Source organism: Octodon degus, unplaced genomic scaffold (assembly GCF_000260255.1).
Source record: "Octodon degus isolate 3935 unplaced genomic scaffold, OctDeg1.0 scaffold00045, whole genome shotgun sequence".
Classification (NCBI taxonomy): domain Eukaryota; kingdom Metazoa; phylum Chordata; class Mammalia; order Rodentia; family Octodontidae; genus Octodon; species Octodon degus.
The window spans coordinates 6392934-6414275 of NW_004524621.1; the positions used below are offsets into that span (position 1 = coordinate 6392934).

Genomic DNA, 21342 nt, shown 5'->3' on the forward strand with positions numbered 1-21342 from the left:
AGAGACAGAGAGACAGAGACAGAGAGGAAAGACGGAAGGGAGGAAGGGAGGGAGGAAGGAGAAAAATCATGAGGCTGGTAGACACTCACGACAGGGCTGCAAGTGTTCTTGGTCCTCAAGGCCACAGTAAGCTGTCATATGGGTGGCCGGGCCTCACACTAGCTGCTGAAGCACAGATGTCCTGCTGGGGCTAGGAGACCTCCTTGACCAGGAGGTGTCCTGGTGGTGGTCACAGCAAGGGGCCTCACTGAGCTGGCAAGTCCACTTCCTGGAGCGCCTGGTTCTGTGTAGTACTGCTCCAAAACAACAGAGCAAACAAAACATACCTACTAGATCCCATTTATGTGTTAGACACTTGCAGTCCAGTGTATGGGGACAGAAGCTGGGGTGGACTGGGGTGCTGCTAAGCAGGTTCAGTTTCTATGTCAGGTTCTTGCTAGCAGGGCTGACAGCTGCACATCAGTGCGTGGGATGACAAATCTTACTTTACAGTGATTTTATCACAATAAAATGTGTTACTGGATTTGAAGAAGAATACTAAGTCATCTGATCCATGAATGTTGTATTTGGATCTCTAATTTCTCTCAGTAATGTTCAGTTTTCAGTGCACCAGTCTTACACCATATTTTGCTACATTTATCATTATGTGCTTTATGTTATTGTAAGTGCTATTTTTAGAATTTTATTTCCGTGAGAGACAGAGACAGAGGAGAGACAGGGAGACAGGCAGAGAGACAGACAGGGAAGGAGAGAGGGAGAGGGAGAAATGGGGGGGGAGAGAGAGAGAGAGAGAGAGAGAGAGAAAGAGAATGAGAATTATTACAGTAAGCTACATCTCAGTTCTTTAAATAGGATCTTGCTAAATTATCCAGGGGCTTGGCTCCAACTTCAGATTTTCCTGCCTCAGCCTCCCAGAGTGGTGGGAGTAAAGGTGAGTCCCACCACCACACCTGGCCCTTTTTTCTTTCCTTCCTTCCTTCTTTGCTTCCCCCCTTCTATCCTGCCTTTTCTTCTTTCCTTCCTTCCTTCCTTTTGTTCTTTCTCTTTCCTTCTCTCTTGTTAGTATACAAAAATATGTTGATTACTGAATAAAATCCTAATCATGTATTAAGTATTTTGCTGAATAATGAACTCTCTAAACTTATGGTCTACAGCAATTTTTTATTTGTGTACATATTTTCAGATCACCAGCTTAGGCCAAACCCCACAGCATGGCCCCAGGCAGCCTGGGCTGCACCTGGAACGTGCTGGTTGTCAGCACTCAGGGCTCAATGGGACTGCTCCAGCCTCTCAGAGAGGCTGAGGTCATGGTGTGTGGCCCTAGGGCATAGATTCCAAGTCCTGCAGGCTCACGTCTACATTTCTTTTTTTTTTTTTTTTTTTTTTTGTGGAACCGGGGATTGAACTCAGGCCCTTGCGCTTGCCAAGGAAGCGCTTATTCCACTGAGCCATCTCTGGGCCCCATCACGTCTACATTTCGATGGGCCAAGCTATTGCCCAGTTGGCCAGGCCAGTGAGGGAGGGATCCAGGGTGCCAATGTACCAAGATCCACCTCTGGGAGAGAAAAAGAAAATAGACACTCCATCCACAGATGCACAAACTACTCTTGTGAAATGCAAGTAAAGTAAAAATATAGGCATTCTGCCACTTCTAATCCCAGCACTCTGGAAGGGCGAGATGGGAGGATTATGAATTTGCACCCTGCCTGGACAATTTGGTCAGACACAATTTGTCTCAAAAAAAAAAAAAAAAAATGCAATTCAGTGTGAAGGCTTTGGGTTCACTTCACAGCACTGCCCCCTGTCAAAGATTATAATCATAAAAAATATAAAAAGCAGTAAGAATCAAACAAAACAGCTAGAGATGAGATATTTTTAATTTTGTTAATATTTGTTATCAATGCAGCCAGACATAGTGCATGCCTGTCATCCCAGAACTCAGGACACTGAGGCAGGAAGAACTCTTGGGAGGCTGAGGTGAGTCTGACACCAGCCTGGACTCACTGCAAGACCCTGTCTAAAAGAAAAATAGGAAAAAAAAAATCCTTCAAAAAAAAAAAGGGGGCCTGCCCCTTAGCTCAGTTCTTTAAGTGGGCTCAGGTTGCTGTGGTTCGATTCCCCAGAACTCAAGCCAGCCAAACCTGCCCTGAAGGCATTGAGCCAGCCTCCCCCCCCAAAAAAAAATTCCTTTGAAAAATAGGCTTGAAACTAAGATGAGCCTATAATAAACTCAGCACTCAGGAGGCTAAGGGTTGCAAGTTAAGGCCACCCTGGGCAACTTATCAAGACCCTGTCTCAAAATAAAATTTGGTAAAGGGCTGCAGATACAGTTCAGTGGTATAGCACTTGCTTAACATTCATAGGGTTCAATCCTCAAGACCAAACCAAAATAAACAAAAACCTAGACAGCACAACAGACTGATAACCATGGAAAAAATTTTCAGTATTAAAATACCTAGCTTTTAAAAAAGGATGCCACCTCTAGCCCTTTCACAGATCTTTTGTCATGAGCCCTCTTCCCCCAATACACTGGGCATGGTTGTACACCCTGCAGTCTTAGTACACAGGAGGCTGAGCAGGAGGACTACCACAAGTTCAAAGCCAGCCTGGGCTACCTAGTAAGACCGTCTCAAAAACAAAAAGAAAAACAAAACAATAATAAAAGGAAGATCTTCTACCAAACCTGTTACACTGCAGGAAGCCATGGAATCTTCAATTGTCATTCCAGCACAAGCTCAGCACAAAAACCAAACATGCTCACCTCATGAATATAGATGCAAAACACTAGCCTGCCAAGCTCACAGTGCACAATCACCCAGCCTCAGGGCCAAGTCCTCGCTCTGTGTGGTGACCAGGCCTCCATGGGCAATGACCCCACACTGGTGATGGCCACTTGCTCTGCTCAGCCCTCCAATCCAACACCAAGATCACCCACACACCCTTCCAGAACTCCCAGAAATGTGTTCTAGGGACGCCTGAGCACCCTGATACAGGTATCCTGCACTCTGCTACAACCTGATCCATCCAGGGCAGGCAGCCCACAGGGGCGGTGGTGTGGGCCCCGTGAAGCAGAGCCTGACACTGACCAGTCTGGAGGTTTCTGAGGGGAGGGGCTGGCCAGGAAGAGATGCGGGACAGAGGGCAAGCCCTGCTAGGGCTGCAGTGGGGACCTGCTGCTGGTCCTGAGGATGGGGCTTAGGGCTCCTGTAATGACTAAGCCCAGACTAGAGGGTGTTATGGCTGAAAGCAGTGGCTAGGCACAAGGAACACAGCTGCGAACTGTTGGTACCTTAGCGCCTCTCCCTGGCTGGCTGTGCGCTCACAGAGCACCACAGACTATCCCATCACGGTGCAGCATCTTCCCAGCTGGCTGCACAAGCTGTATTCCTGTGGGTGGCTCTGCATCCACAGGACTCCTTCCCCTAGCTGGAAATATCCCACCTTTCTGGGGACTGGACTGGAGCAGACAATGGAGGTAAGAAAACAGCCAGGATACTATGCAGGATTCCAAATAAAAAGCCATCCCAGGCAATTTAGGGAGAACCTGTTTGCATGACTGGTGGTAGAGCTTGTTGGGCATCCTTGAGGACTTGGGTTCACCCCTGCACCCCTCCAGCAGGCACCCACTTCCTAGGCCAATGTACTATCCCACAGGGACACACAACCAGTCCCTCATTGTAAGACAGATTGTTGTTCCCTATGCCACATTGCAGGATAGGTCCAGGAGATAGGCAGAGTCCTGTCCTGCTGCAAACACATAGCAGCAGCTGTGGTCTAGGCAGAGCATTTACCTCTTTAGAGTAAGGGCTGGGCGGGGGAGAGGGAACACTGAACAGTCCTCAAGTGTCCTCAAGTATCCTCTAGCCCCACCCCTGGCTGGACATGAAGAATGCAGAGGCAGTGAGTGCCACCTTTGTCCCACATATCAGACTGTTGCCACCACCTTCCATACACGATGGCCACTCCTCAGGCCACACTGCAGCTTTGCAAGCACTATCCTCTCAGCTTCCAAACAGCCGGCTTGGCAGACACCAGGTCGTAGGCAGCATAGAATGGGGCAGTAATCCTCTCACACTACCCAGACTCTTGGTTGCTTCCCAAAAGGCTGCAATTTTCCCAGGGCTAGCTGCTGGTGGACCCCGCCCTGTGGCCAGCAGATGCCACTGGAAGGCACAGACAAGGGACATGCCTCAGGGGCCAGAGCCCCTTGGGCTAGCAAATGGGAACCTGCTGTCCTGAGCTCTCCTGCTCAGCAGGAAACAGGGCAGGTCTGGGCAAGCGGGCTATATCTGGTGTCTCCACAAGGTTTCCTTGGCCCTACCCAGGCACTGCTGCCTTCCCAGAAGGCCACTACCTGCTGTGGGACTGCCAGGACATAAAGCCACCCAACACTTATTAGCGCTTCCCTGAAAATAGGGTCTGTTGTGAGCCCTTTTCTGTTTCTGCCCCAGTGTGACTGCTTCAACAGTGGTTCTAACACAGCAGCTGAGCCATGGTGAGGGGACCCTCCACCCAAGTGTCACCACCACACACACCTACCCCTGCCTCCCTGTGCACTCACTCCCCAGGCCCACTGCTGTGGACTCCAGGAGGGCACAGAAAGGTCCTGGTCTGAAGCCACAATGCTCTCACAGCCAAGCTCCAAATAAGAGAACCACCACAGAGCAACAGCCCTAGGCATGGCAACAAGAGCCAGGACCTGCACATACAAGCAGGGATGGGGACAATTCCAGGACACAGCCTTGACTGCTCCAGGCAGCTGTGTGCAGTGGGAGAGCAGCTCAACATTTTGAAGCACCCAGGAGTACACCCCACCCAGAGGTCACAACCCAGGGCTCCTTCCCACTGGGAGGCAGGGCACAGGGAACACACACTACAAACCAATTAGGAGACACCACTTTATTAGAAAGATTACAAAGTAAGGCACTGGGGATTGCTAGTTTCCTGGAGGACACAGCTCTGCACTGCTGCCAATTCAGAACAAGGCAGGCGGACCAGGGCTGACTGCATCCCCCGGTGCCCACGTGGCTCGGGACTAAAGGTACTCACTCTACTTAACAGGCAGCTCTACTCTCGGTTCGGCACCTGAATCAGACAAAGTGTGATTTCACACAGGTGCTATTGTGTTAACACAAAGTTCATTAGTCTGTTAGAAAGTTCCTTCCACAAGAGAAGGCGAAATTTTGCCTACTATAAAAAACTTAGGAATGTGTTGCAATACTTTAAAGTATTATCAAGTGCCCAGCAAGTTCAAGAACAGGACTGAAGGCCTGGCTAAGGGTTACTGCCACAGTCTGTAACCACCCAAGGGTAGGAATAGAAGTGCCCAGGGCAGATGCAGGTGGTCATAGGGAATGCCATTCATCCAACCAATTTCCCAAGAAGGACTGGCACCCAGACTACCATGTTCCAATGTCCCTTAAGGCAAGGCCACTCCACAGCACACTGCTTCTGGCTACCACATGTGCAGGTATCTCACTTTTAAGGAAACACATGGTGTGGAATGACCACAGGTGCTTGGGTCCTGCTGGGGAACCCAAGAGGTTAGCGAGGATATTGCTACTGAGGTCTTTGGGGACAGGCCTGGCAACTCCAGGATCCCAGAGACAAGAGACCCAGGAAGAACACTTCCTTCCACTGGGCAGATCCCAGGCAGGCAGGGTTGGTTTGATGTACATCTATAATCCACATTTCCACAGGGAAATAGATTTTCATGGCCTAATAAAGATGCCATCTAAAGGAGCCTAGAATTCTACATAAAGAATGTTTTTTTTGCTGAAATTGTTTTGGAGACATTAAAGATCTGTAAAAAACAATTTCAGATGATTTGACCTCTTCTTCAATGCTACACAATGTACTTGGGTCAGGAGGTAAATCTGTATCTCTCTGGGGCTGGGGCGCTGCATTTTTTCAAAGCCACTTGACTTACATGAAAATTCTAAGAAAGGGGAATGGGGACGCCACTGTGTTTGGAAAGATGCCAGTGGTTGGCCAGCTAGGCCCTGTGCTCCTGGCTGTGCTTAGTGCTACAGGTGGAGAGGACAGGAAGCGGGCAGCATATGTGCCAGGCTCAGCTTAGAACTGGCCTGCAGAGGACAGTCAACCCCTAGCAGACCTGAGAGACCAGGCCTCACGTGATTGAGGACAAAGTAGACAGCAGGGAACAGAAGGCCACAGCTTGCAGGAAGGAGGGATTGTCCTTGGGGCAGCTCCCTGGCTAGCCCGATTACTCATCCAGGCCTGGAATGTGTCCCTTCAGGAAGCTTCAGGGCTGCCTGATCTGGCCGAAGTGCATGCTAGTTGTTTAAAACTTCTCATATGGGTTTTTCTCTTTAAACAAACCTAAAAAAACACAACAACAACAAAAATGAGTTTCAAAGATAAGTCTCTCAATTGGAAACAAGACTCCCAAATACAATATATATTTGTTAAGTTCTATATAAAGCTTTCTTTCCTCACCTTTTTTTTTTTTTTTTTTTTTGAGAAAGGGTCTTGCTTAAAGTCTACACTGACCTTGAACTTGAGAGCCTCCCATCTCAGCCTATCAGGTGCTGGGATTACAGGCATGGGATACCATACTAAGTATATGTGAAGATTTCTGAGGCTATGGGAAAATGGGTTCTTAGGCAACTCACATTGTGTTCATGGTGCTTTGTGAAGACAAACCAAAACAGGCTTTGAAACGAAAATGAGCTGGGCATGGTGGCACACACTTATAATCCCAGCACTTGGGAGGCTGCTGCAGATCGCTGTTTGAGGCCAACCTAGGCCACAGGGTGAGTTCAAGGTCAGCCTGAACTACATAGGGGAGACCTTGAGAAAACCAATAAGCTGGGCATGATGGCACATACCTGGAATCCCAGCACTTGGGAGGCTGAGGCAGAGGATTGTTGTACTTTTGAGGCCAGCCTAGGCTTTATAGTTAGTTCAGGGACAGCCTGAACTATACAGCAAGACCCTATCTCGAAAAAAAAAAAAAAAAAAAACCCAGGAATGAAGCCAGGTTTGGTGGCACATGATTTAATCATAGCACTCTGAGAGGCCAAGACAGGTAGATTCCAAGTTTAAGAGCAGCCAAAACTTTTTTAAAATTAAATTTTAAAAAAAGGTTAAAGATGTAGCTCAGTGTAAAGACCCTGGGTTCAATCCCCAATACTATTAAACAAACTGAAGTAAAAATTTCAGGAAATAATAATTCCAATAGATTTTCTTCTTCTTTTTTTTTTTTTTTTGGCGGAACCAGGGATTGAACTCAGGCCCTTGTCCATGCCAGGCAAGTGCTTATTCTGAGCTATCTCCCCAGTCCCTAATGCCAATAGATCTTAAGAGACAAAGATATACTGATTTGATGTTCACAAAAAAAATATTACAAAACTTAAAATATTCTTTCCATAGTGCTAGACTGTACTTTTCAAACTAAGGCTACAGAAAGAGTGACCATCAGTCCAAACTGAGCAGAGTGCGCTCAGCAGGACACAAGGGGAATGCAACCACCAGGATAAGCCTGTGTGGCTCACCACACACAGCACCAATGCTCTGGCCCCCACCCATGACACAACAACCAGGAGCCAGTGCCACTAGCCTCTCTCCTGCAGTGAGCAGGGTGGGCTGAAAAGTGTGAAGGTGTAGCAGTGAGGGGACCAGGTTACTGTGGGCATCTCTCCTGGCAGGCAGGAGACCAGCAGCCAAAGACTTGGGCAACGGGGACCCAAAGCTGCACTATGGGGTGCCAACTTCAGTTAGCTGAACACAGTATGACTTCCTAGGTGGCTCAAGAGGACAGAGGACCTCCTCCCAGCCAGGGCACAACACTGCTACCAGCTGCTCAGCACCCGTGCAGCCCTGACAAAAGGGACAGACAGGATGAGGTCCCACAGAGTCAGGAGTTTAATAGCCCCATCACTAATGGGTGCTTCTGGGTCTTGCTATAACATGCCCCAAAATAACAAACACGCACAGTGACAGGGTGTCACAGGGAGTGGGGAGTGAGTAGGATGCCAAAGACCCACTAAAATATCATTTTCCTTATTCAAGAAAGAACTCAAAAAAAAAAAAAAATGCCATTAGGAAAACCCTTCCAGGGGGTAGGGAGATGGCTCAGTGGAATAAGCACTTCCCTGGCAAGCACAAGAGCCTGAGTTCAATCCTAGGTTCTGCCCCACTCCCCCCAAAAAAGGAAAACCCTTCCAACCTGGGCATGGTGGCACACACCTGTAATCCCAACACTGAGGCTAAGGCAGGAGGATCATTGCAAGCTCAAGACCAGCCTGGGCTACCAAGTGAGCTCAAGGTCAGCCTGAACTGCAGAGTAAGACCCTATCTAAAAATACAAAAAACAAAAACAAAAAATAGAGCCTTCCCCAAGCCCTCCCACACAGCACTTCACACAGCAAGGGCCTGGGCTGGAGGCTATGGGCTCAGGCAGGCGAGAGGTTCCCACAGCCCCAAATCCAGCACAAGAAGCCAGTGGTCACCTAAGTTTTAAAACCAGCTGAGTCCACCAGGCCCAGGTGCAGGTAGCGGGAAGTAGCACCAGTTAAAACCATGTCATTTAGGAAGTGCAAACCAGATAAAAAGGTTATGAGGCTCACAAGCTATGCCCAGAAGACAGGATGGTGGAGACCTGAGTTCAGAGCTGCAGCCCAGCCCAGCCTCCTGTGCCATGAACCAGCAGTACCCAAAGAAAGGCCTGGCCCTGCTGTGCCAGGGAGGATAGCCACAGCCTTCTGCTCAGCCTCAAAATGCACAGACAAGAAGTGGCTTGGCACTGGTACTCAACCAACAGAAAGGAAACAAGACTCTTACCGTATTTCCTTCTGATTTCATCATGTCTTGACTTCATCTCTGCTCTCCTACAAAAAAATAAATAAAAAATAAATCAGACAACATCAGGTGGGGTTGTGAGGGGAAAAGGAACCCTTCTCTGTAATGGGTTAAAATCAAAGTGGCTCTTGTTATTTTTCTATTGGGAAAAGCTGGCAGGAACCTCTAGCTCTTTGAGCGTCTTTTCCTGACCCAACTGCAGATCCTTTAGCCTGCTATTGTACACAGCTGATGTGTTTCCACTCTAACTATATCTTGTGCTTAACAGGACCCAAATGGGGCAAGTTCTGCTTATCGCTAAAAACTGTGAAAACCTCCTAGTCATAAACAGTGTGCAGCTGTGTCAACAAGGCTTGCTATACAGGACTGAGCTCAACTCTGGTTGGGGCAGCTGTTTAGCGCCTCCCTGTGTAGAGTGTGGCTGGCCAGCTGCCAGACTGACTAATAAAGGCTCACTAAATTCTAATCTGTTCTGGTCTCGATTTAATTTGAATCCGGTACATTCTCCACTGTTTGTGAGAGAGTAAACTGGTACAACCATCATGGAAATCAGTGTGGAAATGCCTCAAAAAACTAGGACTAGAGGTCCTATTTGACCAATCTATTCCCCCTTCTTGATAGCGTCCTGAAAGAATTAAAAGTATCACTCAGGCTGGGGAAGATATGCCTGCCTGGCAAGCACAAGGACCCAGGTTTGATACCTGGAACCACAAGCCATGCCAGCCACTGAAACAAGACCTATAATCCTAGTACTCAGTAAGCTGAGACAGCCTGGGCTACAAAGTGAGCTCAAGGCCCGCCTGAACTACAACAGGGAGACCCTGTCTCAAAAAGACAAAAAAAAAAAAAAAAAAAAAAATCATGCCACAGTGATATATGCATTCCCATGTTTATAGCAGCACAGTTTGTAGCAGCCAAATCTTGGAACAGCCTAAATGCCCATCAACTGATGAATTGGTAATAATGGGTACTTTTAATACAATGGAATACTACTCTGCCATAAAGGACAAGCTTGAAGCATTTCTAGGTAATGAATGTACCTTGAGACCATTCTGTTAAAAGAAATAAATCTGACACATATGTGTAAATATCACATTGTTTCTCTGGTGTGAGAAAACAAAAATGTAAATAAGAATCAAAATGTGTAAGAGAAGGGCCGGTCAGATAGTTTAGTGGATTGAAGTGCCTGTTTAGGCAGGCACAAGAACTGAGAAGGATCACTACAAGTTCAATCTGTGTAGTGAGTCCCTGTACTAAACATATATATATATATATTTTAAAGTATAAAACATATTGTGAAATAGGAAGAAAAATGTCCAAATGGGAAGGGGAACAAGGGAAGGGACAGGAAGCAAGGGAGGGAGAAGGAAAAAAAAAACTGAGAAAAGAGAAAAATGGAAACAAAGTTTTTGTAAATAAGGAGAAGAGGGGTTGAAGGGAGGGGAATGAGGAAAAAACAACAGAATCAAGTTATACTGTGTACAGGTACAAATTCCCCATGATGAATGTGACCATCCATTATGTATACCCAAAATGTACCAATGCACTTAATGAATTTTTTTTAAAAAATCAGATAGCATCAAACAACCTAACAGTACAATGGCAACATAAAAGATGGATCTTCCCCTCCTGGAGCCGAGGCACTGGTGCCCAGTAGGTCAGGTGGGGACAAATGAGACCACACTCCCCTTGAGGTCATGGGGAGGTACAGCCAGTTTCCTGGGGTACTCTAATAAAGTACTCTCCTCTTTCTGATAGATCATCTTGATGCTGGATACTGTGAGACTCTCTGGCTCATCCTAAGGAAGGGGTACCAGATACAAAAGACCTAGCTGCTTCAGCTGTTGGGCCCATGGAACCTGTACCAAAAACTAGATGTCCACCCAGAAGCACAGCCAACTTGCACACTACCATCCCCAGCCCTGGGAGGAAAGAGAACAAAGTTTCAAAGCTCTCCTCAGCCTGGAAAATCAGTGTGCAGCCTCACCTCTCCTCCTGCCGGACCCTCCTCTCTTCTTGCTCCCTCATGGCCCGCTCATCACTCTTATCCGGCTTCCGGCTTCTCTTACTCCTACAGCAGCAGCAGCAGGCCACAGCAATGCCCAAGATGAGGGAGCCACCCAGCACAGACATGGTGATAATCAGTGCCTTGAAGTTCACTGTAAGGCCAGACACACAAGTCAGAGCTGCTTCCTTACAACCCTGGCCATGGAGAGCAGTGCCCCTCTTCCAGGGGCGACCTTGGAGCCTAGCACCTACACTGCCTAGCCACCTGGTTGTTCGTGACTTTATTCCTGGACAACCATGATAAATGGTCAGAACTACTTCTCTATTTTCGACTGCAAAGAGGTTTCCAGTGTGAGAAAGATGAAGAAAGCCAGAAAGAAGCCCAGACCTCTCCACACTCCCGAGCCACCCTGAACCTGTATGAAACTCCTCAGAAATGGAGACTGTACTGTCTGAGGCAATACTGTTCATTATTTAAATCAAAGATAAGAATATCAACTACTAGGGCTAGGGAGATAGCACAGTGGTCTAAGCACTTGCCTGACAAGTGCAAAGACCTGAGTTCAATCCCCACTGCCACATCCTGTGCCAGCCCTAGAAAACCCAGGCATATCGTGTCGCCTCAAAACCAGTGTGGTGGTGTGAGCATGTAATCTCAGCTTGGGGAGGCTGAGACAAGAGGATCACTATGTGTCTGAAATGCATAGTGAGACCCTATAACAAACAAACAAACAAATAAAATTGAATATCGACAACTTCCCAGAGAAGCAAAAATCTTTTAACTGTCTTCTGTGGAGAGGGGATGACTTGCTGGCAAGGACACAATGGCTTCCTGCTAAAGCTGATCTCCAGTGACAAAGGCATCATCAATTTCTCTCAAGTCTTGAAATGACACCAGTCAGACTTTTCCTTTTTAGCTCAGCCTAGAGCCAAGCAGGAACATTCCACACCACTCTTGTATAAGCATCCAATCTACTCATATAGTCCTGAGGTCAACTCCAGGGCATGCTGCCCACTGTGCAGCTCCACCCTGAATGGGCTCCATGAAGCCACCCATTGGGCTAGGTCATCTCTGAGCAGCCATTCTTGGGGTAGAGAATGGTACTCTGCTAAGCCCTGGCCTGGTGGACCTTCAACCAGCTCCTGTGAGTTATCCACTTAAGAGACTCTGCATGGTAGCTTATTAAACACTAGGGCCGGCCAGAGAGCTTAGCAGACTAATGTCCCTGCTTAGGCAGAGCTCAGCAGCAGGGATTCAACCCCAGCCGTGCCATGCCAGCCCTGCCCCCGGGGCATGTTGAGACAGTGATTGAGACTGGATAGAGACTGTGTGTGGTGGCACATGCCTGTAATCCCAGCACTTGGGAAGCTAAAAACAGGAGAATCATGAGTCTGATCTGCATAGTGAAACCCAGTAGACTTGTACTAAATACATAAAAAATATTGTATTCTTTATTTTTTCCTTATTAAATATCTTAAAATCTATTGTTGGTGTTACATCTGCTCCAATACCCTTGAGCTTTTAATCATGTTTCCTGTCCCCCTATGACCTGGTCTGTGAGTGTAGTTAAAAAAAATTAGCAGTAATGTAAGTAGAAAGGAGACCTACATTAACAGATGGTAAAACTTTCTGACTAGAGAACTCTAAAAAAATCAACTTTAAAAAGCCAATTAAGTGGGCTGGGGCAATAGCTCAGCAGTCCAAGAGCCTGCTTGGCAAGTGCAAGCGCTTGGGTTCAATCTCCAGTACTGTATGCTGTGCTGGTCCCAGAACCCTGGGCACGCAGTACCAAAACCGGGTGTGATGGTGCCCATGCCTGTAATCCCAGCACTGGGGAGACCAAGACAGGAGGATTACTACAAGTCTGAACTGCATAGTGAGACCTCATCATGGTCCTCCTGTTTTTAGTCTCCCCAGTACTGGGATTACAGGCATGCACCACCATGCCTGGGCTTGGGTCAGCAGCTCAGCATGCCCTGGGGGCAGGGCCATCATGGCATGCAGGTCTGGGGATCGAACCCTGGTCCCTGTGCTTGCCAAAGCAGGCACTTAGTCCACTGAGCTATCTCGACAGCCTAAAAGCTAATAAGTTTAGTGAGACAACTGGTCCTAACAACTATCTACTTTCAAACAGCATTTCTGATAAGTTGATAAAGCTAGTTGTAAATATAACAAAACCCTGTCACAATGCAAAGTAAATCTGCAGGCACCTTGCTGTTAATCCTACGAGGTAAAACCATGACCTTCTAACAAAGGCTGCAAAGATGACCTGGATAGGAGACAACCTGTTTCAGGACAAAAGGCCACAACTGTAGAGATCTCTTTTCTCCAAATGAACGTATAAAGTCACTGTAATTAAGACTCCACAGCAATTTTGCCTAGAAGCAGACAAAATTATGCTGAAGCTATTCAAGAATAAGTATCCATGAAGGAGGCCTAAACTAAATAATGTTCTGCTTTGATCCCTGGAGAACCAGCAGGCCGTGTGGCCCATCCACAGCTTCCCTCTCTTTCCCCAAGAGAAACCTAGTTCTACAATCCATACCCAGGACCAGGTATAGTGCAGACTCAGTCCCTGTGATGGACTTCAGCATCCAGGCAGCCTTGGAAGTGCAAGCCCTCTGGGACTCAGGGAGCCACCCACCCTCTCCCTCCCACAGACACAGGCTGTTTTTTGCATGCTCAGGCAGCATGCATGACTACATGTGCTAGGGGATCTCATTTGTTCGGGGCTGGGTGTCATGTTTCGTCTCCCTCCACTTGGGATAGGACTCTCATCTCAGAAGAACAGCAGGTACACTCCCACCTAAAAGATTCTTGACATCCCCAGTCCTCGAGACATGTGATCAGCACCTTGATGACAGTGCCACATGCCCAGATTACCTCAGATGCCAGCAGGGACATGTGTCACGCCTGGGGGTACAATGGGCACAGCCACTCCCACAACACACAGACGGCCCCTCCTCTGCTGGTAAAACTCAAGTGAGCACAAATGAGGAAGGAGGGTGCTGCCCATAGCCTCTATGTGAGTCACAAATGGGCAGCACTGAGTATACTGAGAGGAGGTCAGTACATGGTCACTGTGGCCAGAGAGGAGCGCAGCCGTGCCTGAGAATCAACAGGGACTGCATGTTTTGCTTTAGTGGCACTAACTGAATGTGTATTGTGACAACCCGACAAGCACCTCTGACTATACATGTGTGTGATGTCACACAGGCTACAATGCAGTCCAGACACAGGGATACTGAGGAGCAGGCATTACACTGGTGATGCATTGCCTAAGGCAATAATGGGAAAGGAAAAGCTCTGGGGAGAGGGCAGCAGCCAAGAGCACAGCAGTGGTAAGGGCTGGGAGGACATAGGGAGCAGTGGGCAGGTGGGCACGGTTGGAGACTGCACACACAGGGGAGCAAGAAAAACACACACACACACACACACACACACACACACACTATTACAATCCCACAGCAACTTCTAAAAAGTAGGGGCTGGGGAGATGGCTCAGTACAATAAGCACTTGCCTGGCAAGGGCAAAGGCCTGAGTTCAATCCCTGGTTCCATTAAAAAAAATAAAAAAATAAAACATATATATATGTATATATAAAGAGCTGTTTCAGAGGGAAATGGTGGGATTCTGTGCTAGGCACCAGAATACCGGTGACAAACCTACGGCATGTGTGCTACAGCGCAGCTGAGCACTGGATATTCACATTTATTACAGTGCTGGCACTTTGCCATAAATAGGTCAGTTCTAGATTGTAGTTTGGATATTCGGTCCAAAAGGTTCACACAGCGAAAAGACAAAGTGAATAAAGGGTAGACCTGAAGAAGATCCAACCTGTAAACACACACACACACAGTGCTCCAAGAACCTTTTCTTTTTTGTTTTTTGTATTTTAGGGAACGGTGTACAGGGTGTTCAAGGTCTCACTACGAGATCGGACTCGTAGTGATCCGCCTGCTTACAGCCTCCCAAGACCTGGGATTACAGATGGGCACTACCATGCCTGCCACAACACCGTCTCAAGTGCACCCCGGGGGTGGGACCAACATGGCAGCCCTTTCAGTGCCCAAGAAAATACTAGCTCCTTCATGAGCTGAAAGAGGCCCATGTGACCCCAAAACTTCAAGCCACAAAAGGATTAAAAATTCAGTGCAGAAAAAATGAGTTCCAAGTAGCAAGACACACTACAAACTTAAAATGTAAACCAGGAAACAATTTGAATCCTTCAAGGATAACTCATGAACGAATACCTGTACAATCAATCTACCACAATCAGAGAAAAAGGGGAAACATGGGTGGTTGGAGTCCCAGCTGAAGAGGGGCTCCTAAGCCGGGGATGAAGAGTCCCAGGGGAGCCCAGTTGGATTCAAGGGCAGCTCAGAACTAGAATACAATGCAGAGCCAAAGACCTGCCCTTCCCCTCACTGCCCTACAACCTTGAAGTTCTGTAGACTCCTAGGGACCTGGCTACCGGCCCAGACCCAGGCATCCTGGCCTCAACTTCCTTCTCTATGGGTGTGGCTGAGAGCCACATGAGCATGTTTCCTAGCAATTTATGCTTAAAACATGCCAGAATTGGCAGAAAAGCGCTTCATTCTGCAAAAAGTAAATGAAAATAACTTACCCCAGCAAATGCCCCAGCGTGCAGAACTCAGCTCGCAGAGAGAAGCAGGTGGCAAGATCTTTCTAACGGGGTAGTCCAAGCACGCCTTGTTAGTGTTGCACCACAGACACTGGAAGAGACCGATGTGGGATCACCATGTCAGCCCAGGAAAGAACTGGGCCACCTTGAAGATTTCCACTGTCTGGGATCCCAGTAGCCCTCCCTGAGAACACATATAGCCTTGGTGCCCCAACCAGTCCTCCTCATTTTTCTGGCTTCTGGTCAATGCTGAATACCACAGGCAGCTGCTCTCCCAAGCCTTGTGGTCTCATTCAGGGCCCTGTAACTCAAGAGGGCACCCAGGGCCTGCTCAACTCCACTGGTTCTGAGAGCTGCCCCACCTCCATTGGGACCTCTTTCTCGAACATCTGCATGCCCTTTTCCTAAGCCTGCCCTGACAAATGGACGTATGCACACACATCCCACCTCTCTTGCCCCACCCCCTGACCTGCATGCTTTTCACACAAAAAACCACCACCTCCTAAGGCAGCCTACTCAGGTTGTCTAGCAAGCTCTGCATGAGGGCAGGCACCAGGGCACAGGGTACAGCCTGACCCATGGGGTATGCATATTAAGTGTTGGCTAAAAGGACTCACATGCCTCCTGTGCTCCACCTTTACATCTATACTAAGTTATCACAACTTGAACTGGAAAGGCCTCTTATCTGAGACCCTTGAATGTTAGGGAAAGACTGAAAGTGCCATCACCCCAGCACACATCACACTGCCACTCGTAATAGCAGAACATCCAGGGCAGGAGGTGTGGCTAGCAGGTGACATGCAGGAGAGCTGCAGTCTCAGTAGCATGAACTTCCTGGTCACATTGACACTCTGTGATTATTCAAAGCTGTGATTTTCATGGTATTATTCGATCATTAACAGAACTAAAAGGTCATGCTTTTTAGGATCTGTGATCTATTACAGAAATACTAAAGTGTACCTTAGCCTTTCTTTCCTCTGGCTATTTGTGCAGTGCCTGCTGTATGATCTCATGTGGGCATTTAAGGAAACTGGGGACCAAATCCAGTAGACTGCCTGAGTCTTCCCAGGCCACCAAATGGCCCCGAGGTCTCACATTGACTGGTAGCTGTCCGTACCTTGTTTCCTATGTAAAGCTGACAGAACCTCCCTGCATATCCTGACAGCAGAAGGAAAGCAAAGTTCCTTCTCTCTCCATCTCCTGATGGGATACAGCAATGCTGCAGGATAGAGTTACATCCTGACAGGTCTCTTAAGGCATATGATCCCACAGGAATGGCTGGTCATGGGCCAGAAGTCTCAGACCAATGCCTGTCCCGCTCTGCATTGGTCATCACACACCAACATACCTGTTGCTTCCCAACCAGCAGGCAAGAAATATTGGCCTGCACACTTCCTGCTTCTAACCACCCCCTGTAGGGTGAGACTACCAATATGGACTATACTTGGGGTACCTGCAGTTTTCCAGGTTTAACATGTCCGAGAGAGGCTGCATCATGTTTAGCAACCATCATGAAAATACCCAATAAATGCCAAACACCAAAGCCTCTGTCTCTCTCAAACACATACATACGTACACAAATACACTCACATACCCATGTCCCTAGACTTAGATCCAAGTTACTTACAGAGACATTCTTCAGGCACTCTTCACACGAAGTGTTTGAGTTTTGAGCACAACCTGCAGAGGAAGCAAAAGCATCAGAGGGTGAGACCGTGAAAGTTCATAGGCCAACAAAGATGTGGATGCAGGCTTTGAGCCCCTGATTACACATGGATCAGTGTTCTGAGTCCTATAACCCCAGCAGTCAAGAGGCTGAGGCAGAAAGATGGCCATACCTGGGCTACATAGTGAGTTCAAGGCCAACCTGAACAATAGAGACTATATCTAAAACCAAAAATGAATGTCAGGGTAAAGGGTCACCTCAGCAATTTACACTCATAATTTGGTGAAAATAACAAGAAGTAAAATCATAACTTACATTTTGCAATTGTTATGTTTTTAAAATAACACACAGGCAATTTTAGTGTAAGTTGAAAAGACAGGAAAAACCAGCTAGAGAGGGAGTGTTAAGTGTAACCACACTGAGATCTCTTACTAACCTCACTCATTCTGAGCCTCTCCAAGCTCTGAGATCCCTCAGGACACTGGCACATTCCAGCCTCCTTCCAAAGTCACCTCCAATGATGCCCTCCTCACCAGACTGAGAGGGTGGCCTCAGGGACGGGAGGCTTCTCTTCCAAGACCTTTCACTGGTAACTGTTGTGAGAGCTCCAAGAGACACACCCTGACCCCTGATTTACTGGCCAGTGGGAGCCCCCAAAGCAGAGGTAGAGTGGCTCAGCCTCCCTCTTCCACATGCCAGGCACAGGGTAGGTCTTCAACATTGGGAAACAGGGACCCTCAGCAAAGTAACAAGCAAGATGGTCCCATTCTCTCATGGAAGATGCCACAGTCTTGCAGGCAAGTAGAAACACACTGACCATTTTCTACTGCTCCACATCACAGACTAAAAGAGCCATGTGTGGAGATAAGAAAAACTGCCCTACGTTTTTCAAGGATTCTATGTGCTAATTTGTAAAGAACTCTAATTGCGCCACCCTGGTACCTCAAGGACTCAGTTGTACTCCTGGGGATTCTTGTGCAGAAGCACAGCTGAGGTCTCTTTAAGGACTGCCATGCCATGCCAGACAAAGCCATGCCATGCTCATGCCAGACAAAGCTCTGAGATGGAGTCTGACCCCATACACATTAATGTGAGCTCCAAAAGGCCTATTAACATTTCTTTAATTTCACGAATTTTGCCCTAAAGATCTTCAATACATTACAGGTTCCTAATGTGTCTTCTCCAGCAAAGAACACATACATAAACATTTTTAAAACTGTGGGCTTGTCAGGCACAGTGATACACAGTTGTAATCCAAGCACTTGGGAGGCTAGGGCAGGAAGGTTGCTTCAAATTCGAGGCCAGGGGTGGGATCACAGCTCAGTGGCACAAGTGTCTGCCTGCTAAGTACAAGGTCCTGAGTTTGATTCCTGATGCCAAAAACCAAACAAAAGTTTAATGCCAATCTAGGCTACACAGTGAGTTTGTGGACAACCTGGACTACAGAGTGAAACACTGTCTCAAAAGAAAAAAAATAAATTACGGGTTTTGGATTTGTATGATGTATCTTTATATTCACACAGTACCCTTGTAAAGATAAAACTGTTTAGACCTCAGTAGCCATGTTCCTATAGGACAAGCAGTTTAAAAAAAAGGGGAGGGGGCGGGAAGACGGCATAGTGGAATAAGCATTTCCCTGGCAAGCCTGGGGGCCTGAGTTCAATCTCCAGTTCTGCCAAAAAAAAAAAAAACCCTCAATCTGCACATGATCTATGGCAAGAGGGAAAGAGGAGGCCTCAACTCTGTAAGAAGTACCCTCTAGAGAACAAGAACACAACAGCCCAGGACAGGTGGAGCAGTATACAGCTACCCAGACAAGTATGGCAATAAGGCCCCCTGCAAGGTGTCCCAGTGAGAAATGGACCACTTCTAGAGGAAACAGCCCAGAAGTAGGAAGAGCTGACACACTAGAGAGGCATTTCCAAGTGAATTCCCAAACTGCCCTTCAGAGAAGTGCAGGACTGGGAACCCAGGGCAGCCACGCCCAAATGCCCGCTAGGCTGCTCCGCTCAGTCACCTGCTCCCGCACTGCAGGCAAACACGCCCACTAGCCACAGATAAAGGTCTTGGCGCTGTGGACTGTCTGACACACCTGTTCTGCCTGATAACAAGCGCTCACCTGCACCCGTGTGATTAGAACTCAACTTCGGTCCAAGTTCCCTGCACGACAGCTACACTGTCCTCACAAAGAACTAAGCACGGGAGGAAAAAAAAAACCTAAATACCGGGGTGGAACAATTCAAAGGTCACAAACCGAACACATGCTTTGCCACGGTGGATGAGAGGACTCGCAGAAGCCTGGACCAACGGCAGCTGAGAACAATACCGGCCATTCCAGCCCGACCGGGTCACCCCCACTGCGGGGTTCGCTGAAGCGAGGCCAAGGGATCTCGGGTGGATTCATCGCCTACGGGGCAACCGCGCCATTCTGAGGGCCACTTAGACACAGGGCCAGCCGGCTGGCCTGGAGCCCTGGAGAGGCGAGGTTCCCCTGGGAAAGCAGAGACGCATCACCGCCCCGCGAGAACCGAGAGAGGCCGAACAGCCCGCGGACGCCCGGCCTCGGCTTCTCCGCGCCCACCTCAGCCCAGCGAGCCATCCTCTGAGAGTCCACCCGCCGAGCAGCCCCGCGCCCGGCCTCACCCGCTCCAACCGGCTCCGACGAGGCCGCCGGGACCAGCAGCAGAAGCAGCGTGGCGCCGCCGAGGAGCAGCGCCCAGCGCGGGGGCCCGCGGGTCGCCCCTGACGCCATAGTCGTAGCTAGTCAGTTCCTCAGATTGGCCCCAACAGACGCCAGCTTCTGAGGCGTCTTCTTAGGCCGGAAAAGCCTCGGCGCCGGAAATAGGCGAGCGTGGAGGGCGTGGCCAGGTGACTGCGCAGCCGCGGGCTACGGCTCGCCCCGCCCCTTCGCCCTCCGGCCTGCCTCCCTTCGCCGCCGCGGCTCAGTGCGCCTGCGCAGCGGGGGTCCTGGTGGAGAAGAGGGGAGAAGGGCGGAGGGGACGTGGCTTGCGGATCTGCCGCCGGAGAGTCCACGGTGGTCCAGGCTTACCCGACGCGCCATTGTTTTGGGGTGGAAAGTTTGAAACTGGGTTGCTCATGCTAGCCTTGAACTGGCTGCGATCCTCCTTCAGCCTGCCTAGTCCTGGTATCAGAGGTGTGTGCCACATTACCTCAAAGCTTTTATTTTTTTATTTTTCCTTTTCCTTTTTTTTTTTTTTTTCGGAACCAGGCATTGAACTCGGGGCCTTGCGCTTGTCAGGGAAGCACTTATTCCACTAAGCCATCTCCCCGACCCCCAAAGCTCTTTTAAAGAAGGCCCAAGCTGATAGCTCAGTGGACTAAAGCACCTGCTTAGGCAGAGCGTGTGCGGCCAGGATTCGATCCCTGGCGTGCCATACGGCCCGCCCGCGGGACGCGCCGAGGTGGCAACTAGAGGCTGTGGTGTGGTGGCGTGCTCCTCTAATCCCAGCACTTGGGAAGCTGAAAATGGTACAATCACTACGAGTCGGATCTAAGGAGTGAGACCCTGTGGACCATGCCCTAAATACAAATAAAGAAAGAAAGAAAGAAAGAAGGCTCAGAGGCGATGGTGAGTGGGCCTATGCCTGTGTGCCTAGCTCACATGCCCCCAGGCCAATTCTCCAGGGCCTGTCACCTTGACACAGAGACTACCTTGGGGACAGAGCACAAAAGAGCCCTGTGCTCTGAACCCATTACTCATTAAAGCAAGGTGTGTTTTTTTTGAAGCAGTCTGGGACTTTAAGTGGGTTTTTGCTAAAACAAAAAAAAAATGGGCTTGTACAGATGTAGGAAGAAGCCTGGCCTTTGTGCTATTTTCTTGACTTGCCTCTCAGCTCAGGCTTGCAAGACTGTGTGTGTGTGTGTGTGTGTGTGTGTGTGTGTGTGTGTCTGGAATCAAACTTGGGACCTTGCACTTGCCAGGCAGGCACTTGTGCCTGCTGAGCTATGTCCCTGGCCTGCAAGTCTTTTTCTAAAAACTGACAACACAGTTGGCCAGTCCTGAGTTTCTGTGAGCCCTCCGAGCCCCTTTCAACACTGAAAACACCAAGATGAGGGATTTACTGGACCTTCAATTGCACCGTGGCAGCCCTTGGAACAGACTGACCCGGCTGACCCTCCACTCCCCGCCTCAGACTGAAATCGATTTATTTTCTTACTTTTTTTTTTTTTTTTTTTTT

General features: G+C 48.6%; 1 protein-coding gene across 1 annotated transcript; it reads right to left on the bottom strand.

Annotated features, from left to right (window-relative positions):
- Positions 1–4884: 4884 nt before the first annotated feature.
- On the bottom strand, positions 4885–19983 carry Pttg1ip (PTTG1 interacting protein). The gene is made up of 6 exons (XM_004631803.2): positions 19787–19983; positions 17105–17157; positions 15460–15568; positions 10811–10982; positions 8806–8852; positions 4885–6342 (listed from the first exon to the last, which is right to left on the bottom strand). Exons 1-6 carry the CDS (start codon positions 19893–19895, stop codon positions 6305–6307), a joined length of 528 nt encoding a protein of 175 aa, XP_004631860.1. The 5' UTR covers positions 19896–19983; the 3' UTR covers positions 4885–6304.
- Positions 19984–21342: the final 1359 nt, after the last annotated feature.